Source organism: Phalacrocorax aristotelis, chromosome 1, assembly GCF_949628215.1.
Source record: "Phalacrocorax aristotelis chromosome 1, bGulAri2.1, whole genome shotgun sequence".
NCBI lineage: Eukaryota > Metazoa > Chordata > Aves > Suliformes > Phalacrocoracidae > Phalacrocorax > Phalacrocorax aristotelis.
Genome location: NC_134276.1, coordinates 88,658,654 through 88,673,152, shown reverse-complemented (window position 1 = coordinate 88,673,152; position 14,499 = coordinate 88,658,654). Strand labels below are relative to the sequence as shown.

General features: G+C 38.5%; 1 protein-coding gene across 1 annotated transcript; it reads right to left on the bottom strand.

Moving 5' to 3' along the window:
- Positions 1–1,233: 1,233 nt before the first annotated feature.
- On the bottom strand, positions 1,234–14,497 carry EIF2S3 (eukaryotic translation initiation factor 2 subunit gamma). Its single transcript, XM_075097273.1, has 12 exons — positions 14,173–14,497; positions 11,764–11,827; positions 11,139–11,266; positions 10,898–11,019; positions 9,386–9,480; positions 7,971–8,129; positions 6,555–6,689; positions 5,552–5,646; positions 4,455–4,599; positions 3,877–4,046; positions 2,712–2,884; positions 1,234–1,751 (listed from the first exon to the last, which is right to left on the bottom strand). The coding sequence occupies exons 1-12, from the start codon at positions 14,239–14,241 to the stop codon at positions 1,688–1,690; spliced, it is 1,419 nt and encodes a 472-aa protein (XP_074953374.1). The 5' UTR covers positions 14,242–14,497; the 3' UTR covers positions 1,234–1,687.
- Between the last annotated feature and the right edge of the window lie 2 nt (positions 14,498–14,499).

Genomic DNA, 14,499 nt, shown 5'->3' with positions numbered 1-14,499 from the left:
AACCCATTTGTCAGAAGCATTTCAGCATTTCTGTATCATTAGACCCAATACAGTCAGTGCATTTAGGAAGAACTCTTTGGACTTGATTTTGCCGTGGTGGTGGTGTCATCCTAGCCCTCTGCAGTAGCCTACTTTCTCTTTTGTGCTCACCCTCATGCTCCCAGACTAGGTAAGACATAAGTTTATTCAAGTTCCTAGAATTCAGAGTTACAGAAATGAGCTTCCAAAGCATGGAAGATGCAGTCTTTGAAACACACATTTAAGACTGTATACTGGTCAAGTACTAGGAGAATCGGGAAGAACTGCAGCCGACTCTCGCATTTAAAAAGAAGCACAAAATTAATGTATTTAGTCTCAGCACCATGCGAGGTAGAAGTACTTTACAAACGGAGAAACTGAGTACAAGAGTAGGTGGAATAAGGCAACACAAAGTACAATGCAAAATCCGGAACAAAACTGCAGTTGCTTCATCAAAGTCCATTTTGATGAGTGAAATGGTATTTACCTTTAGAATGCCACCGAAGATATTAAATACAACTGAAACCAGGCTTTGAAAATGAGCACAGTACTTTGTATAAAAATATGGGAAGTAGCATGACTTGCTAAATAGCCTAGTATCTAAAATACCTAGAACTACGTACATTAGTACAAAGGAAGAAGGTAAACCTAAACGGATGGAAGTATTAGCACCCTACAGTAAGTTTATTACATTATATTTTCTCCTAAGGAGTGTGATTCAGGCTAGTAAGCAAAAGTGGTTTTACACCTTTTTCCTCATCTCATTCTGAATGCCTGCTCCCCTGTCCTCAAATCATTCTCTTCTACAGCCTTTCCCAGATATTTTATAGTTCAAGACGAGAGCTAAATTTGCTCGGTATGACTTTGAAATAAGCAGTTTCCTTCTACTGTATAAAGACCTCTCAATTCACCCACACAGAGTTCCACCATGACAAACAGCTACATTTCAAATTAATCACATTCTTGTCAAAAATCCATTCTAAAATAAGGTCAAAAACAGTACTGCCAGTTTACTTGTAGTTTTTCTTTGGGGGTTTAACCAACACTCCATGTAATATCAGAAGTGACAACTTTAGGTCAGTCAACATTGCCATCTTAATTATGAAGTGTAACACAGCTAGAATCCTAAAGTCAGAACCATACAAACTAAGGAAGAAAGTGTTTTTATCTAAACAAAGCATGATGTTGTGCAGAAAGGGTACTTGTCTTCAAGAAGAGTTTGGACTTTTTGCATTTGATTTTTGTACTGGTTGAACAGTCATTGCAGTCTTTTGTTATTCAGAAAAATTGTATGAAGTAATGAAAATAAGCAATATTTATTTCAATACCAGATTTATGGTTTGTGTGTTACACAGGGGCTGGTTTGACTGATATTAAACATATCTGAAACACAAAAGAACATAAATTAGACATGCCATGAAACATGTACAATTAATTTCTACTAAGGTGTGGATAATTAAACCCACTTCTACGCCAATTCTTTTATGTTTTTAATGGTGATAGTGACTAGTACTTTAGTAAGAGGGTAAAATTCAATAAAATGTACGAGGGCAGCCATACAACTCAAAGATAATGTTTGCACAGCTTCCAATTCTACTCTGAAAATATATACCCTCCAAAATAGAAACAGGCACTTCATCTTTAGAAATGAAGCACTTTCTTTTATTCTTCAGTCATCATCAACAGTTGGCTTGATTGTCACTCCTCTTCTGATTTGCCCCCAACCAATTAAACTGCAAAAAGAAAAACAGTTTATATTACTTTTAACAGTAGTCAGAAACACCCAGGATAAATCAACATCTTTCTGTCATGCTTATGCCTTCAGTTCAGTTCTTGCATTTTGGATTTCCTCCACTTGTCTCCCATCCAAAATATCCTACAAGATCTCAGACTGCTTAGTGGAAACACAGACTAAAAAAGGATGATGCATGATTGAAATCAGCTAAGGATGTAGCTTTGAACAGTAAACTAAAAATCTGAAAATTTTGTAACTTATGTTGTACTGGTGGAAACAAGGAAAAAACATGTCTTAAACAGTAGGGAAAATAAAAGACAGGACCCAAATTAAGTCAGGGAAAGCAGTATGGCACTAAGATTAAAATGAATCATCAACCAATTTTGCTCATCATCTTCAGCCTCCAGAGGCTTCTGTGCAGTCAGACATTTTGTATTTGTAATCTGAATGGGTCAATCCAGTTATTTTTTTCTTTCCTCTCTGCTCATAGTACATAAAATATTTGACCCGTAGAATATTCTTCCTCCACTCCCCTGCTATTACTTTAAGGTTGCACTAGAAATCACATAAAGCTCCCCAGGTAAAACACCATTGACTTAGGTGTGTATAAAGATGGGCTTTGGCTTAACGTTACTAGAATTTCCAAACTGCTTTGCCGAGATTGCCTACTGTTAGCTCGGTTTTCAGCCATGGCAGTTTTGGCAGCAAACCACGAACCTCTGATGTCTCCTTGTCTGTTAACTAATAGGTATCTACCCAGTTATAATGCTTCTTTAAAAAAAGAGGCTAGTAAAGAAATGAAGCATCCCACAATAATGGTGTCAATGTGTTAGGAGAATCCAGAGGAATTTTTAAAACAGACACACACTTACCTATTCTAGAACAAAATCAGATCCACAGATTTTTTTTCTTTAACAACATAACAACCAGGTACCCTACCGATTTAGCACCAACTTACCGCCAGTGTTTTTCAACTCTTCGACTCAGGGCAATTTTTTCTCCCACTTCTGTGCATACTGGGTTAGTTAGCACAATCTTCCCCAAATCAGCCTTTACTGCACTGACTCTCCCTCCAGTAGATAAGGATCCTATGTTTACCATTAAAACTTCATTCTTCGATAATTTTTGCACCTGAAGACAGACATACAAAACTGAAACATAAGCTTTAGTATTCAAAGAAACATCCCACAGACAATATTGAGTATCTTCTGTTACCTACCTGCCACAAATTAAAAAAAGAAAGATATCTGAGAAATGCAAAAAACAAATATCCCCACAAACAAACCATACACAACAGTGCCAGTGGATAACGTTTATATGTGAAAGGACAAATACATCAGTATGTTGTATATGATACCAAGAACCTGCAGTACTACATGCACTTTCTTGGCATTCCTCTACATTTTCTACAAAACATATGGAAGATTGCACATACTGTATTAAAAATGTAAACAGTCTCTGATATGCTACAAACTGGAACGTTATACCGTTCTTTTAACTAATCTGGATATCGACATTTCTCTTATGCCTACATACATCAAAATGATTTCTCAAAAATTAATTCATTTCACAGGAAAAAGAGAGCACTGAAGCACTTCACTTACTGTTGCATGAAGCAGTTTATAGATTTTAATGCTAACAGGGAAAACTATGATCTTTTAGTTCAATTTGTGTAAAATGGACCACGGAACATGAGACTGTGCCGTGCATCAAGTTTGGTTTCTTTTCAACTACAGTGTTTCAAAAACACTTAGCTTTAAAAAGTTCTTCCGAGAGAGAATCTACAAAAAGTAGGAAAGTAGGAAGTAGATCAGTACGTATATAAAACTAATTATTGCACAAATGAATAGGCTGATAGCAAAGGAAAACAACCTACCAGCATGTTTAGAAGAATACCTAACTTCTGGACACATAAATACTTCATGCTACTTTAAACTACTCCGATATGAATTCCTACTCCTCTGAAAAGCATTCTTCTACATTATTAAATAAGCAGATAAGTTTAGTGACAAGCATATACGAACAGGGAGAGAAAATTACTACAGAAGATAAAAAACCATACATCCAAATAAAATTTAGCACAAGAAGAGACATCAGGAAAAACACAAAAAAGGGGTGCAGACCTTCGCAGCTTTCTTGTCTCCTTCAGTGCGCACACCTAATAGTCGTCTCAGCAAGAAATAGGAGATTTCTAGTTCTGTAAATATTTCCGGCAGTGCTCCAACTGCACCAAGAACTTGGCCTACCATTCGGTCAGCCCGACACAAAGTTGGATCAATCTTAGTTCCAACACCTAGAGCACAACAAGAAAAGTCACAAGAGGTGACTGAAAGGTAGCTGTCACATTTACATATTAAAACATCTGAAGGTGATCTAAAACCAACAAACTGAGAATTCCCTGTTACCTGGACAGCACTTTCAGAATGTCAGCAAGACTGAGCGCCCTTTCTAAACGGATGAAGAAATATTCTACTGTTAAAGCCAGTACAATTAATAATGCAAGTTGATTTGCGTTGGCCAGTGACATTCAGGAAAGTTATTTATTAAATATCCAATTTTCACACCCGTGTTGTCTGTCTCTACAAATCTGATTTGAAATGGCTCATAGCCTTTTTGTTTACGACACTGAAACTTATTGTTGAATGAGACCAAGTGTTTTCAATAAGCATGAAGAAATAAATCTTTAAGAGAATATTCTTACCTATAAGACCCCCTGGAGCAGCATATTGTAGATCATTGTGTTCAGCAAAGAGTGACACAATTTTAGAAAAGATTGGCTTGCACATGAGTTTTCCCTCACTGTCCTTGGACACAATACCAGGCCGGACCTCAATTTCCTGACCCACCTAATTACAAAAGTGAAAATGCAATTAACTGGTTGTTTCACAGGAACATAAAGCTAATCACTAGTCACAGATTAAGACCTACTTATCCCAAGATCTACTATTTATACAAGTCCTCGGTTCTGGGGTACTCTAGAACTTCTAGGACTTCTGTTGTACCGTCTACTGCAAATTGAACAATACTGAAGGCTCTGTATCTTACAGCCAATGTAGCAACTGATTTTCTTTTCAGTATGATTTGCAAAACTGCTTCAGCAAAGGATCTTTATCAGCAGTGATTCCAACATTTAAATTTTAGTTTAATTTTTTAAAATGACATTTCATTTAGAAATGTTACAGCGCTGAGTAGAATTGAGTTAATTCAATCAGTGTAACTGATCAGCATCAATAAACCACCAAAGAACATACAAGTTGTACAAATATTCAAAGATGTAGTTTGCTTTCCAGTCTAGCAGAGCAAGTTTTAAAGTTTCCACCTATTGCCAGTATACGACAAGCAAAATAAAAAATAAAAATATACGGAATACTTAAATGGGGAAGTGGGACCTGTGGAAACCCACACGCACTGCCAAGGTACTTCCAAAGTTCTTTTGCTCCCCTCTTCTCCCCAGTAATTCAGCAAGTAAAAGTGGCAGGATGGGGGGGGTGGGGGAACAAACAACAAAACCAACCCCCTCAACTTCTGTAAGCAATGAAATCAGTATTATTATTAGCAAAACTTAAGACTACGGTAATAAAAACATATTTACAAAAAAAAAAACCATCAGTGTTTCTTGTTCTAGTATTTTAAAACAGGAAAGTAAAAATGAGGCACAGATGGAACAGGTAAGTGCCTTCTGATTGTACTCCAGTTTAAAAAAAATTCAATTGTATAGGTTCATTTTGTACTAAGCATGTGAAAACTCTACTCATTAGTCTTATGACAAATCTCCAGTCAAGAGAGGGAAAAAGTTACCTTTAAAACACCCTTTAGAATACTGCCACCAGCTACACCTCCCTTAAGGTCATCAACTTCACAGCCAGGCTTGTTGACATCAAAAGATCTAATTACTGAAAAGAATAGACCATAACCAGGTTTACATTTAAGGTGAGGTTTTTAAAGAATTAATGTCTCTCTTTAGCAACTTTGACCACTTCCCTATTTTTATGAAGGTACAAACATATTTCTAAATATTACAAAAACATAATTCAGGAAGAATGCTGAAATATGACAAACATTTTATTCTGAATTTTTAAGTACACAGTTGATTTTGTTCTAAAAACCATTTAAGCTGCTCATATACATAAATGTTTTTTAAAACTGTTTCTGCATAGCAGAAGTTACCTTAAAGATCAGTATCTGAAAAAGCAAGCAATGATCAACTATGTGAATATTGAAGGGGTTTTGTAACAACGTTGGTTGCGAATAGTGGAACCTTGTTTTAAGGTAGTCAATTTGTATGCATTCTGAACACATCTTTTAGGTCTCCCATGTTTTATGTGGAAAAAAGGGCAAACAAACGGTTTCATCATAGTGGAACTGAATTTCATAATATGCTAGATAAGAACTGAGTCTTTGACAATTACATCCAGGAAATAGGAGACTTAACACAGAAAATCTAACCAGATTACTTACAAGATTTTCATGGAAATAATTTAATTTTAAAATTCAGCAGTTTGTCAGTACTTCATTAAATTTAAATTCATAGCAACTAAAGGAATGTTTTTAAGACATAGATAAATTTCTCATCTTTATTGCACTTCAGTGCTGTCACACACAGAGAATATAAACAAAGAAAAGCAATTATCTCAAACAGATTTAACTATAGCAATTAACTATGAACAAACAATACAGCTCTCAGCAGACATGCAAGTTTTACCTTTTTTTTTAAAGCATTCAGCAACATGCTATTCTAAGTGCAGATACAAGTAGCAAACGGTTAGCCACAAAAACCCAGACCTAAGCAGTATTTACATACCAATAAGCCTTGGTTCAGATGTGAAGTCTCGCAAAGGGACTGGGATTTTCTTCACTATGTACTCGCAAACTACCTCAATGTTGTATTTCAACTGTGCTGAGATTGGAATTATTGGAGCTCCTTCTGCAACCGTACCTAAACCACAATAGAGTTCAACATGAAGCCTTAATATAGTATTTACAGCAACATGACCAAGTGTTCTGTCATTGTTAAAAATACTAATGAATTTCAAGGCACATTTTATGTGTATGACCCAAAGCAGTAAGTACCAGAGCATTTACCCTTCCCTTCAACATTGTAGCTCAAACCAGCCAGACCTACTTTTCAAGGCATTCTGAAACAACCCTCATATTGCCTCTGGATAACTGTGTACTGAAGAGCTTTAGAGTTGCTCTCTGAACATTGTGCAATACAATCTGCTCTAAGGGAGAATTCACTTCCTACATTGTGATCAGAAATGTTCTGAAGATAATTTCCTCAGAGAGATCAGATATCTTAGTATTTGATACATCAGTATTAATTTTACAGTCAAATTTTGTTCTGACAAACTAAAATTCCTATCAATTTAATGACCTGTTTCCTAATTTTTCCAATAGAAATATGTATTTTAGAAAAGTTGTGATTTTATGGAATGATGCATTTAGTTATCAAGGCCTGTTAAATATTATTAGTTTTAATCATATCTACATTTCTTTTGATAACTCTAGTCCTCACAAACTCCAAATTTACACATCAAGCCCCTGTGACATCACTGTTATGAACAGCTTATGCAAGGCAGCAATTCTGAAATTAAAAAAAAAAAAAAGACCAACCCATTGGTTACTTTTGATGGTGACAGTCTAGCTCTGCAGCTTCCCACATACCCCAGCTAAACCAGGAAAACAGTGGAAGCTCCTGAGAAAGATGAAACTCAAAGCACTAAAGTTGAGCAGAACTTTATGGACAGAGTAGAACAACACTGCCTGAACTGGACTTACAGAGAGAGATGAAAGACTGATCTTTTGTGATTAGATAAAAGTAACTAATGCATTTATACCTACAAGGTGCTCCTAACAAGTACTGCTTCGTTTCCTCCTGCACTGCAGTAAAATCACAGTACAATCTCTAGCAAAAAAACAATCCAAGAAGAGACAGCACCAAGAAGAAACCATAAATTCAGTGAAAGCTACTAGACAAGAGCTATTTCTATTAGTCCTACATCAAGAGCTCTAACTGACAGCTGTAATATTATTGTACTTAAGCAGTCTGACAGGGGTAATAAGCACAACTCCAATAGCCTGTTTTTCAGATGAACAGACTGTACACCAGCACCATCTAACAGGGGAAGCTTTCTATAAACCTGTAGAAAACCACTATGTCCATTTCCCACCACAAGAATTTCCACCATTAACTGGTTTTCTGCTGTTGAAAACTTACCTTGTACAAATGCAAGGATCTGTTCATACTGTTCTTTAGCCTGGCTCTCCTTCACCAAATCAATCTTATTCTGTAGAATCAAAATGTGTTTCAGTTTCATGATTTCTATAGCAGCTAGGTGTTCAGAGGTCTGGGGTTGAGGGCATGACTCATTACCAGCTGAAAGAAGAAAAGTGACTGCAATATAGAAACTACAAAGACAGAAAAAACTCCTGCAGTTAGGACATCTACTTTCCATTGTATCTTTATAAAAAAGGACTGTCAGCTCTTGGTAAGCTACGTGTGAAACATCCAAGTTAATAAACACCTACTCTTGTGGAGAAGTGCTGGCTTTACCACCCACACAATATATAAGAGATGAGAGACTGCCAGAGTCCCCCATTCTACTTGCTCCCCATAGAAACATTTAAAATTTCTAAAGATACTGACAGCTAATTTGTGTCTACTTGACTTATTCCATCGTCTAGGTCTCTAGATATGTTGGCGCTGACTGTAGCTAAATGGACAATTCACCTTTCAAGAAATAGCTTAAAATTCTTTGGTGTTTTCTTATCACCAAAGATATAAAAAATGCCAAGATTCCCAAACTGTGCAACATACAGTAAATACATAAAGTATGTGAATGGGGCAGTTATCAACATAGTTTGGATTTCAGGCATCCAAGAAGCCAACTTTGGCCTGATGTGCTGTTATTGTGGTTAAGCTTGAAGTTTGGCCTATCACACTTTCTAGATCGAAAGAGCTGATAAGCTGTCATTCCTCCTGTGCATCTCAGATGATTCAAACTGCAATATCTGAAGCTGTTGTTTTTGTTTGTTGGCATGCCCTATCCAGGTAACATAATTGCTGTTTATCACTGTAGAGCCCTACATTGTTTTATTGACATATAAAAATAAGTTTCACTCATTTCCCATTGCCTGCAAATCAGAACAAAAATTGTATGAATCAAGATAAATCTCCTGTACCTTGATTTTGTCTGTATATATCTGAGTTTTTACTGTTTGTATAGATGTTTGTAGACTCTCCTGCATGGCTAAAGCTACGTATTTAAAGCAAACTGAAGCTTCAGAGAAGCTCAGGATATATCTGTAGCTAATGTATTTTCATAAAACAATATAAATTTTACAGTACTATACCACTACAAGGTTTCATCATAGCCAACTAATCTTCCATCAATTGGGCCAGTTACCAGACTAATGAGAATGTATAGCTACGTTTAAGAAAAAACACACAAACCAACCACCTTGTTAGGGTACATTTTCACTGTAGCATCACTTGATTTTCTTAAACACATTTCAAAAGCATTCACTTGTTTTTATTGCGCACCCCACCCCACTAAATTTCAAAACCCATATAAAGTTGCTTCATGATATTAAAAAAAAAATAGAGCTCTGCTTTTGTGTAGCAATGATTACCTATCAACAGTAAAGCTGCATCCATTACTGCGGCACCGTTCAACATAGTAGCCATCAAAATATCATGGCCAGGACAATCCACAAAAGAGACATGCCTGTTGCAGGAAAAGGTCAAAAAGAAGTCCAAAAGCAAATTATCAACAATTTCTTTGACAGATTTACGTGAGTGGCTAGACAGACACAAAGGTTAAAAGCATCCTTAAAACAGATAGATAAAAACATTTCAAGACAGATACTGGGAATCAAAATCTTAAAAGTATTTTCACAAGAACACAAAGGCTACTGAATGGCTACTGAAGAGTTTTTCTGAGTTTTAAGATTGGATACCATATATCCATACTAGGTACTGCTTTAATATTTCACAAGTTTACTTGCAAATTAGACTACGTTTAAATGCACCAGAATAATAATGAAAAAACAAAAAACCATATGACTTCTCTCATCTCTTTTAAAAGACATCTCCCATTCCTCCAATTTTAGAAAATTATGCGCCTTTAATGACACTATTATACTTGCTTTTCACTTCTAAGTTTTATCTACAGAGGCAATGTTACAGCTCTTAGTGCCAACCTTATGATTTTATTGTGCCGACCATAATAGTCGATTTGCTACATCCTTGCCTGAATCTATTCAGTGGAGAAAACTTGTCTCCTGGTAGCATGCCACCAAAAAGCAAGGGACTGATTTGCTGCTCAGCTAACAATGTTAAAGATCTACTATAAGCAAATAAACAATAAGATGAAGAATCCAAAGCTTTTAACCAATAGGTTAACAATGGCTGCATGACTGTCACACTCAAGCACAAGTTATTGTTAGAAAAAGTGCTCTACTGGGCATCTGAGGAAAGGAAGGAAACACATGATTACAACAGTACATGTATTTTACACATAAGCATGAACTAGGAATCTTATCATACAACAGTCTTTGTGACTACTCTCATTCCAGCAATCATTGCTAAGACCCATGTAACAACTGTTGTGGTTACTATGCTTGCATAATGACCATGCTATGCTTTCTTAGAAATGAAGTAAATAAAGGAACACCTGGCCTCCACCTAGAAGCCTGATCTAATATTAAGTATCAGGTTTTCTTAAGTTCATTTTAAGAACTTCAAAAACTTCTCTGCCTTAGGAAGAAAAAGTTTAACAAAGATCACCATCCAGAAAGGAATTTTAAACATGCATTTGTACGGTCCACATTAGATCTCATTCTAGTGGTTCTAAGATGTACTTATATTAATAGCAGGGGGAAAAAAAATCATTTCACTTGAGCCCTGCAAATACCTGATGACAGAAGACACAGTTGTGCTCTACTGTGGACCATGCATCACGTCTGATAAAAACAAGGCAGTTTAGGGGATACCTAAGATCAGGAGTGTTCACCATCTAAGAACATGTAGTCTGCCATAACAATCCGTTCAGCTTGCAGCTAAATCCTGACTATCTTCAGTTATCTAAAAGGAAGTGCACATAAAGTAAACACAATTTATACCAGTCATTTTACAGCAGTCACCTGACTAGTTTAAAATTCCCTTTGGTGCCCGGAATATCTGTAGGGAACTCATCTGGGGTGCTACTTCCACAGGATCGGTAACACTCTGGCCGGGAACAGCTTGGGTCGTCCAGCTTATAAATCTGTAATTTTTAAAATTTGAGAAAAAGTGGAATTCATCAAGGGTTGGCTACTTATAAGCTTACATCGACCCTGACATACATTAGCAAAAATATTTGCTAGATTTATAGTAATGACTCACCTTTGCATTAGCATAACCCAACTTGATTGTGATATTTCTTTCCAGTTCATTTTTAAATCTGACAGTATGAACTCCAGATATAGCTTTGACTACTGTTGACTTTCCATGGGCTACATGGCCAATTGTACCTATGTTTTAAAAGCAAAAGTTTGTCAGTAAACCATTGTTTAATTCTGTGCAGTGTTCCATTACAATCAACACTTAATTACCCCAAACTCTCTGTAGCCGTTAAGTCCAGAGCTCTCATCAGAAGCATGCATGGTTTCACAATCATTTTTATTTAAACAAACAAGATCCTAAATTAAGCTTCCAATGGACAGATCTTTGCATTTTCATTAAACTCATTCAATGCTTAATTTTAAGGTAAAATAAACTTTGCTTTAGCAACTATTCCGCACTTCATTCAGTGTTCTTGAAGTAAAATCAGTGTTTTCGAAGTTAAGAGAGTTTGACAAGTCTCTTCCCGTGTCTTCATAAAATTTATAATAAAAACACTACCTCTATATTTCTGTTTGTTTCAGTAAGAATTTCTCAAAAATGTTGTCACAGAGGTACCATGTGCTACTGCATGAGCACTGGGAAGAGTCACACTAATGCCCCCGTCTTCTTTACAAATTTGTTTTACCTATATTAATTGTTGCTTGTCTGCTGATGACTTCTGGTGAAAGAGGCGTCAACTTGGTAACATCCTGTAGGATGGAGATTTTAGAATTTATTCTTCTTGTACCTAAATGTTTAAAGAGTACTGCATGTATTTTCCTAAAAATTATCCTGCAGTTCTATTTAGCAAAATCCAACCAAGCTCATTAAAGTAATTCTAGGTATGCATTCCAGTCTTTTAAGCATGTGAAACAGGAAAAAAAGTGAACAAAATCCTGATTGTAAATAAGTATAGGTTGCAAATCAAAACACCGACTGTAAATTGGTACAGGCTGCAAGGTGTTAAAGAAAGATGGTAGTATGCAAAACAAAAAAAACTTAAAAGAAGCTCTAAGACACAAAAACCACTTATCTATCCCCAAAATTAAATTACACATAACAGGCAAACTCAATTTAACTTTCCATGGGCTACATGGTGGACTGCACCTATGTTTTGAAAACAAAAGTTTATCAATAAATAGTTGTTTAATTGGCATAAGGTTCCATTACAGTCAATATATAATTAAAGTAACACTTCGGAGTCAGGTCCAAAGATTTCATTTGCATCATGGATTTGTTTTCTTTAAATGGCTACTTTTTCCTCAAATACTGTTATTTCTACTTTAGGTACCAGCCAAAAATTCTCCTGTCCTAAATAGACTTTTGCATGAACCTACCGGTAGCATGTGGCAAATCAAAGCACATTCTGTATTGTTAAAAAGACAACTCAAAAAAATAAAAACAAATCCCACCAAAAAAACTACCCCAAACAAAAACCCCACCCAAACCCAAAAACACCAACCAACAAACAAAACAACTCTTTCAAAGATGTGTGTCCAAATACTGGACAAATATTGAAATCCACTGTAATGTTCCTCTGCACTATTTTAAAAACTGTTTAATTTGCATCCTGCACTGAATTCATACGGATGAGGTGCTCAGTTCAAGCAAATGCTCACAATGCCAAGAGTTCTCACTGCAGAACAGGATATAAATATTTTGCTAAGATACAAATAACACACACATATTAACTGACATTAAATAATGTACTGCTTACGCTGTTACATGTAGTTTCTGTGCATAACAATCACACTTAAACACATTGGTGTAAAAATGTAAGCTCACTAGTTCTATTCTCAAATATTACATGACTAAAACATTTGTGTTCAATACAAAAAGGGTTTTGTCCACCTAACACAGGCAATTCAATTTATATTTCTTGTGCACCTAACTTAAAATGACTACGTGCACTGGTCAACGATGGGAACATGACCTGCAGATGGCACCATCTGGTAGGGCGACAAGCACGTAAGCGTGATGCAAATCCTGTCATCAGGAGAATTGTTCCTGGTGCACGCAATTATGCACGCATGCAATTTTTCCCTCAAGACTGGTATAAGGCTAAGCTCAGCTGTAAACTTCAGCCAACTGTAAACATTCAAGGACCAACTAAAAAAGCACAGAATAGGCCTTAAGTAATTCCTACTAACCTCCCAAACAGGCCCATCTGTGCTCTTTCCGACTGGCAAATGCCATGGTGAACAATAAAAGGAAGCAAAGAAACTTTCTGAAATTACTAACATGCTTCACTAATAAACATTAACATGCTTAGCTATAACACAAAGAGAATTCCTGTGCTCAAACCCCAAGAATATCAAGCATTATTACTATAAAGCCAAATAAGCTCTTCTAGTTTGCCGAGAACCAGGGAGGCAGCAACAGGATTTTCAACTGGTTTTGACTGTATATGTGTGTGCTAAGCGAGGCAGCCCAGGCACGGCATTTAACAGGCAAGACTATGGCAGCAAGAGACCACTGGAACCGATTTTCTTGGGAATCAAGAGAATATCGGTGATAGACCAACCAAGGCAGGGTTGGCAACCACTCCATGTAGCCTACTCGGGAGCAGAATGCTTTATGACTCCACTTCGGAGAGGGAAGACCCTTTAACGCCACCAAGCAGGACGGCCCTTACAAGGGGCAAACCGCACGTCTCCACGACTGTCACACAAAGGCTTCCCCGGCAGGGCCGGGACACCCACCCGCCGCGCTCCGGGCCCACCTCATCAGCAAGCCGAAAGCTTCATCCCGCCACCCAAACGCGCCGCCACCAGCCCGACCTGCTCCCGGCAGACGCCACCACACTGCCCCGCACCCACCTCCAGCCCTCCCTCCCTCAGCCCCGGCAAGCTGCAGCCCGCCCCCGCTTCCCAAGCACTGCTGCCGCCCTCCGCGCCCCCTCAGAACCCGGCGGGAGGCACGGATCCCCTCAGCCTGCGAGCGCTGCCCCCACCCCGCGACGACCCCCCCGGCGCCCGTGCCTGCCGCTCCTCGGCGCCCCCACCCGCGGCCGGCCTCGCCCCCGTCCGCCGGGCGCCCCCCGGGCGGGCCTCACCAAGGTGGCGAGGTCTTGCCGGCTGAGGTGCGGCTGCCCCAGAGTCACTCCCGCCTCATCCCCCGCCATCTTGGCCCGAAGAGGAAGCGGGGAGGCTCGCGCCGCTGCCTGACCCCCGGCTCCGCTCGCCGGCGCCGCTGCCGCTTCTGCCCAGCCCGGCACCCGCCGGCCGGGGAGCAGACACCCGGCTCGGTGATACGCTCCGCTGGCCGGCGGGGGGTCGCCGCCAGCCCGACAGCAGAGCGGGAGCAGCTCAGGCACGCCGCCGGGCAGCCCTAAGAAGGACCCTCCGTCACCCTCGCGCCGGGTGATGCAACCCGGCCCTGC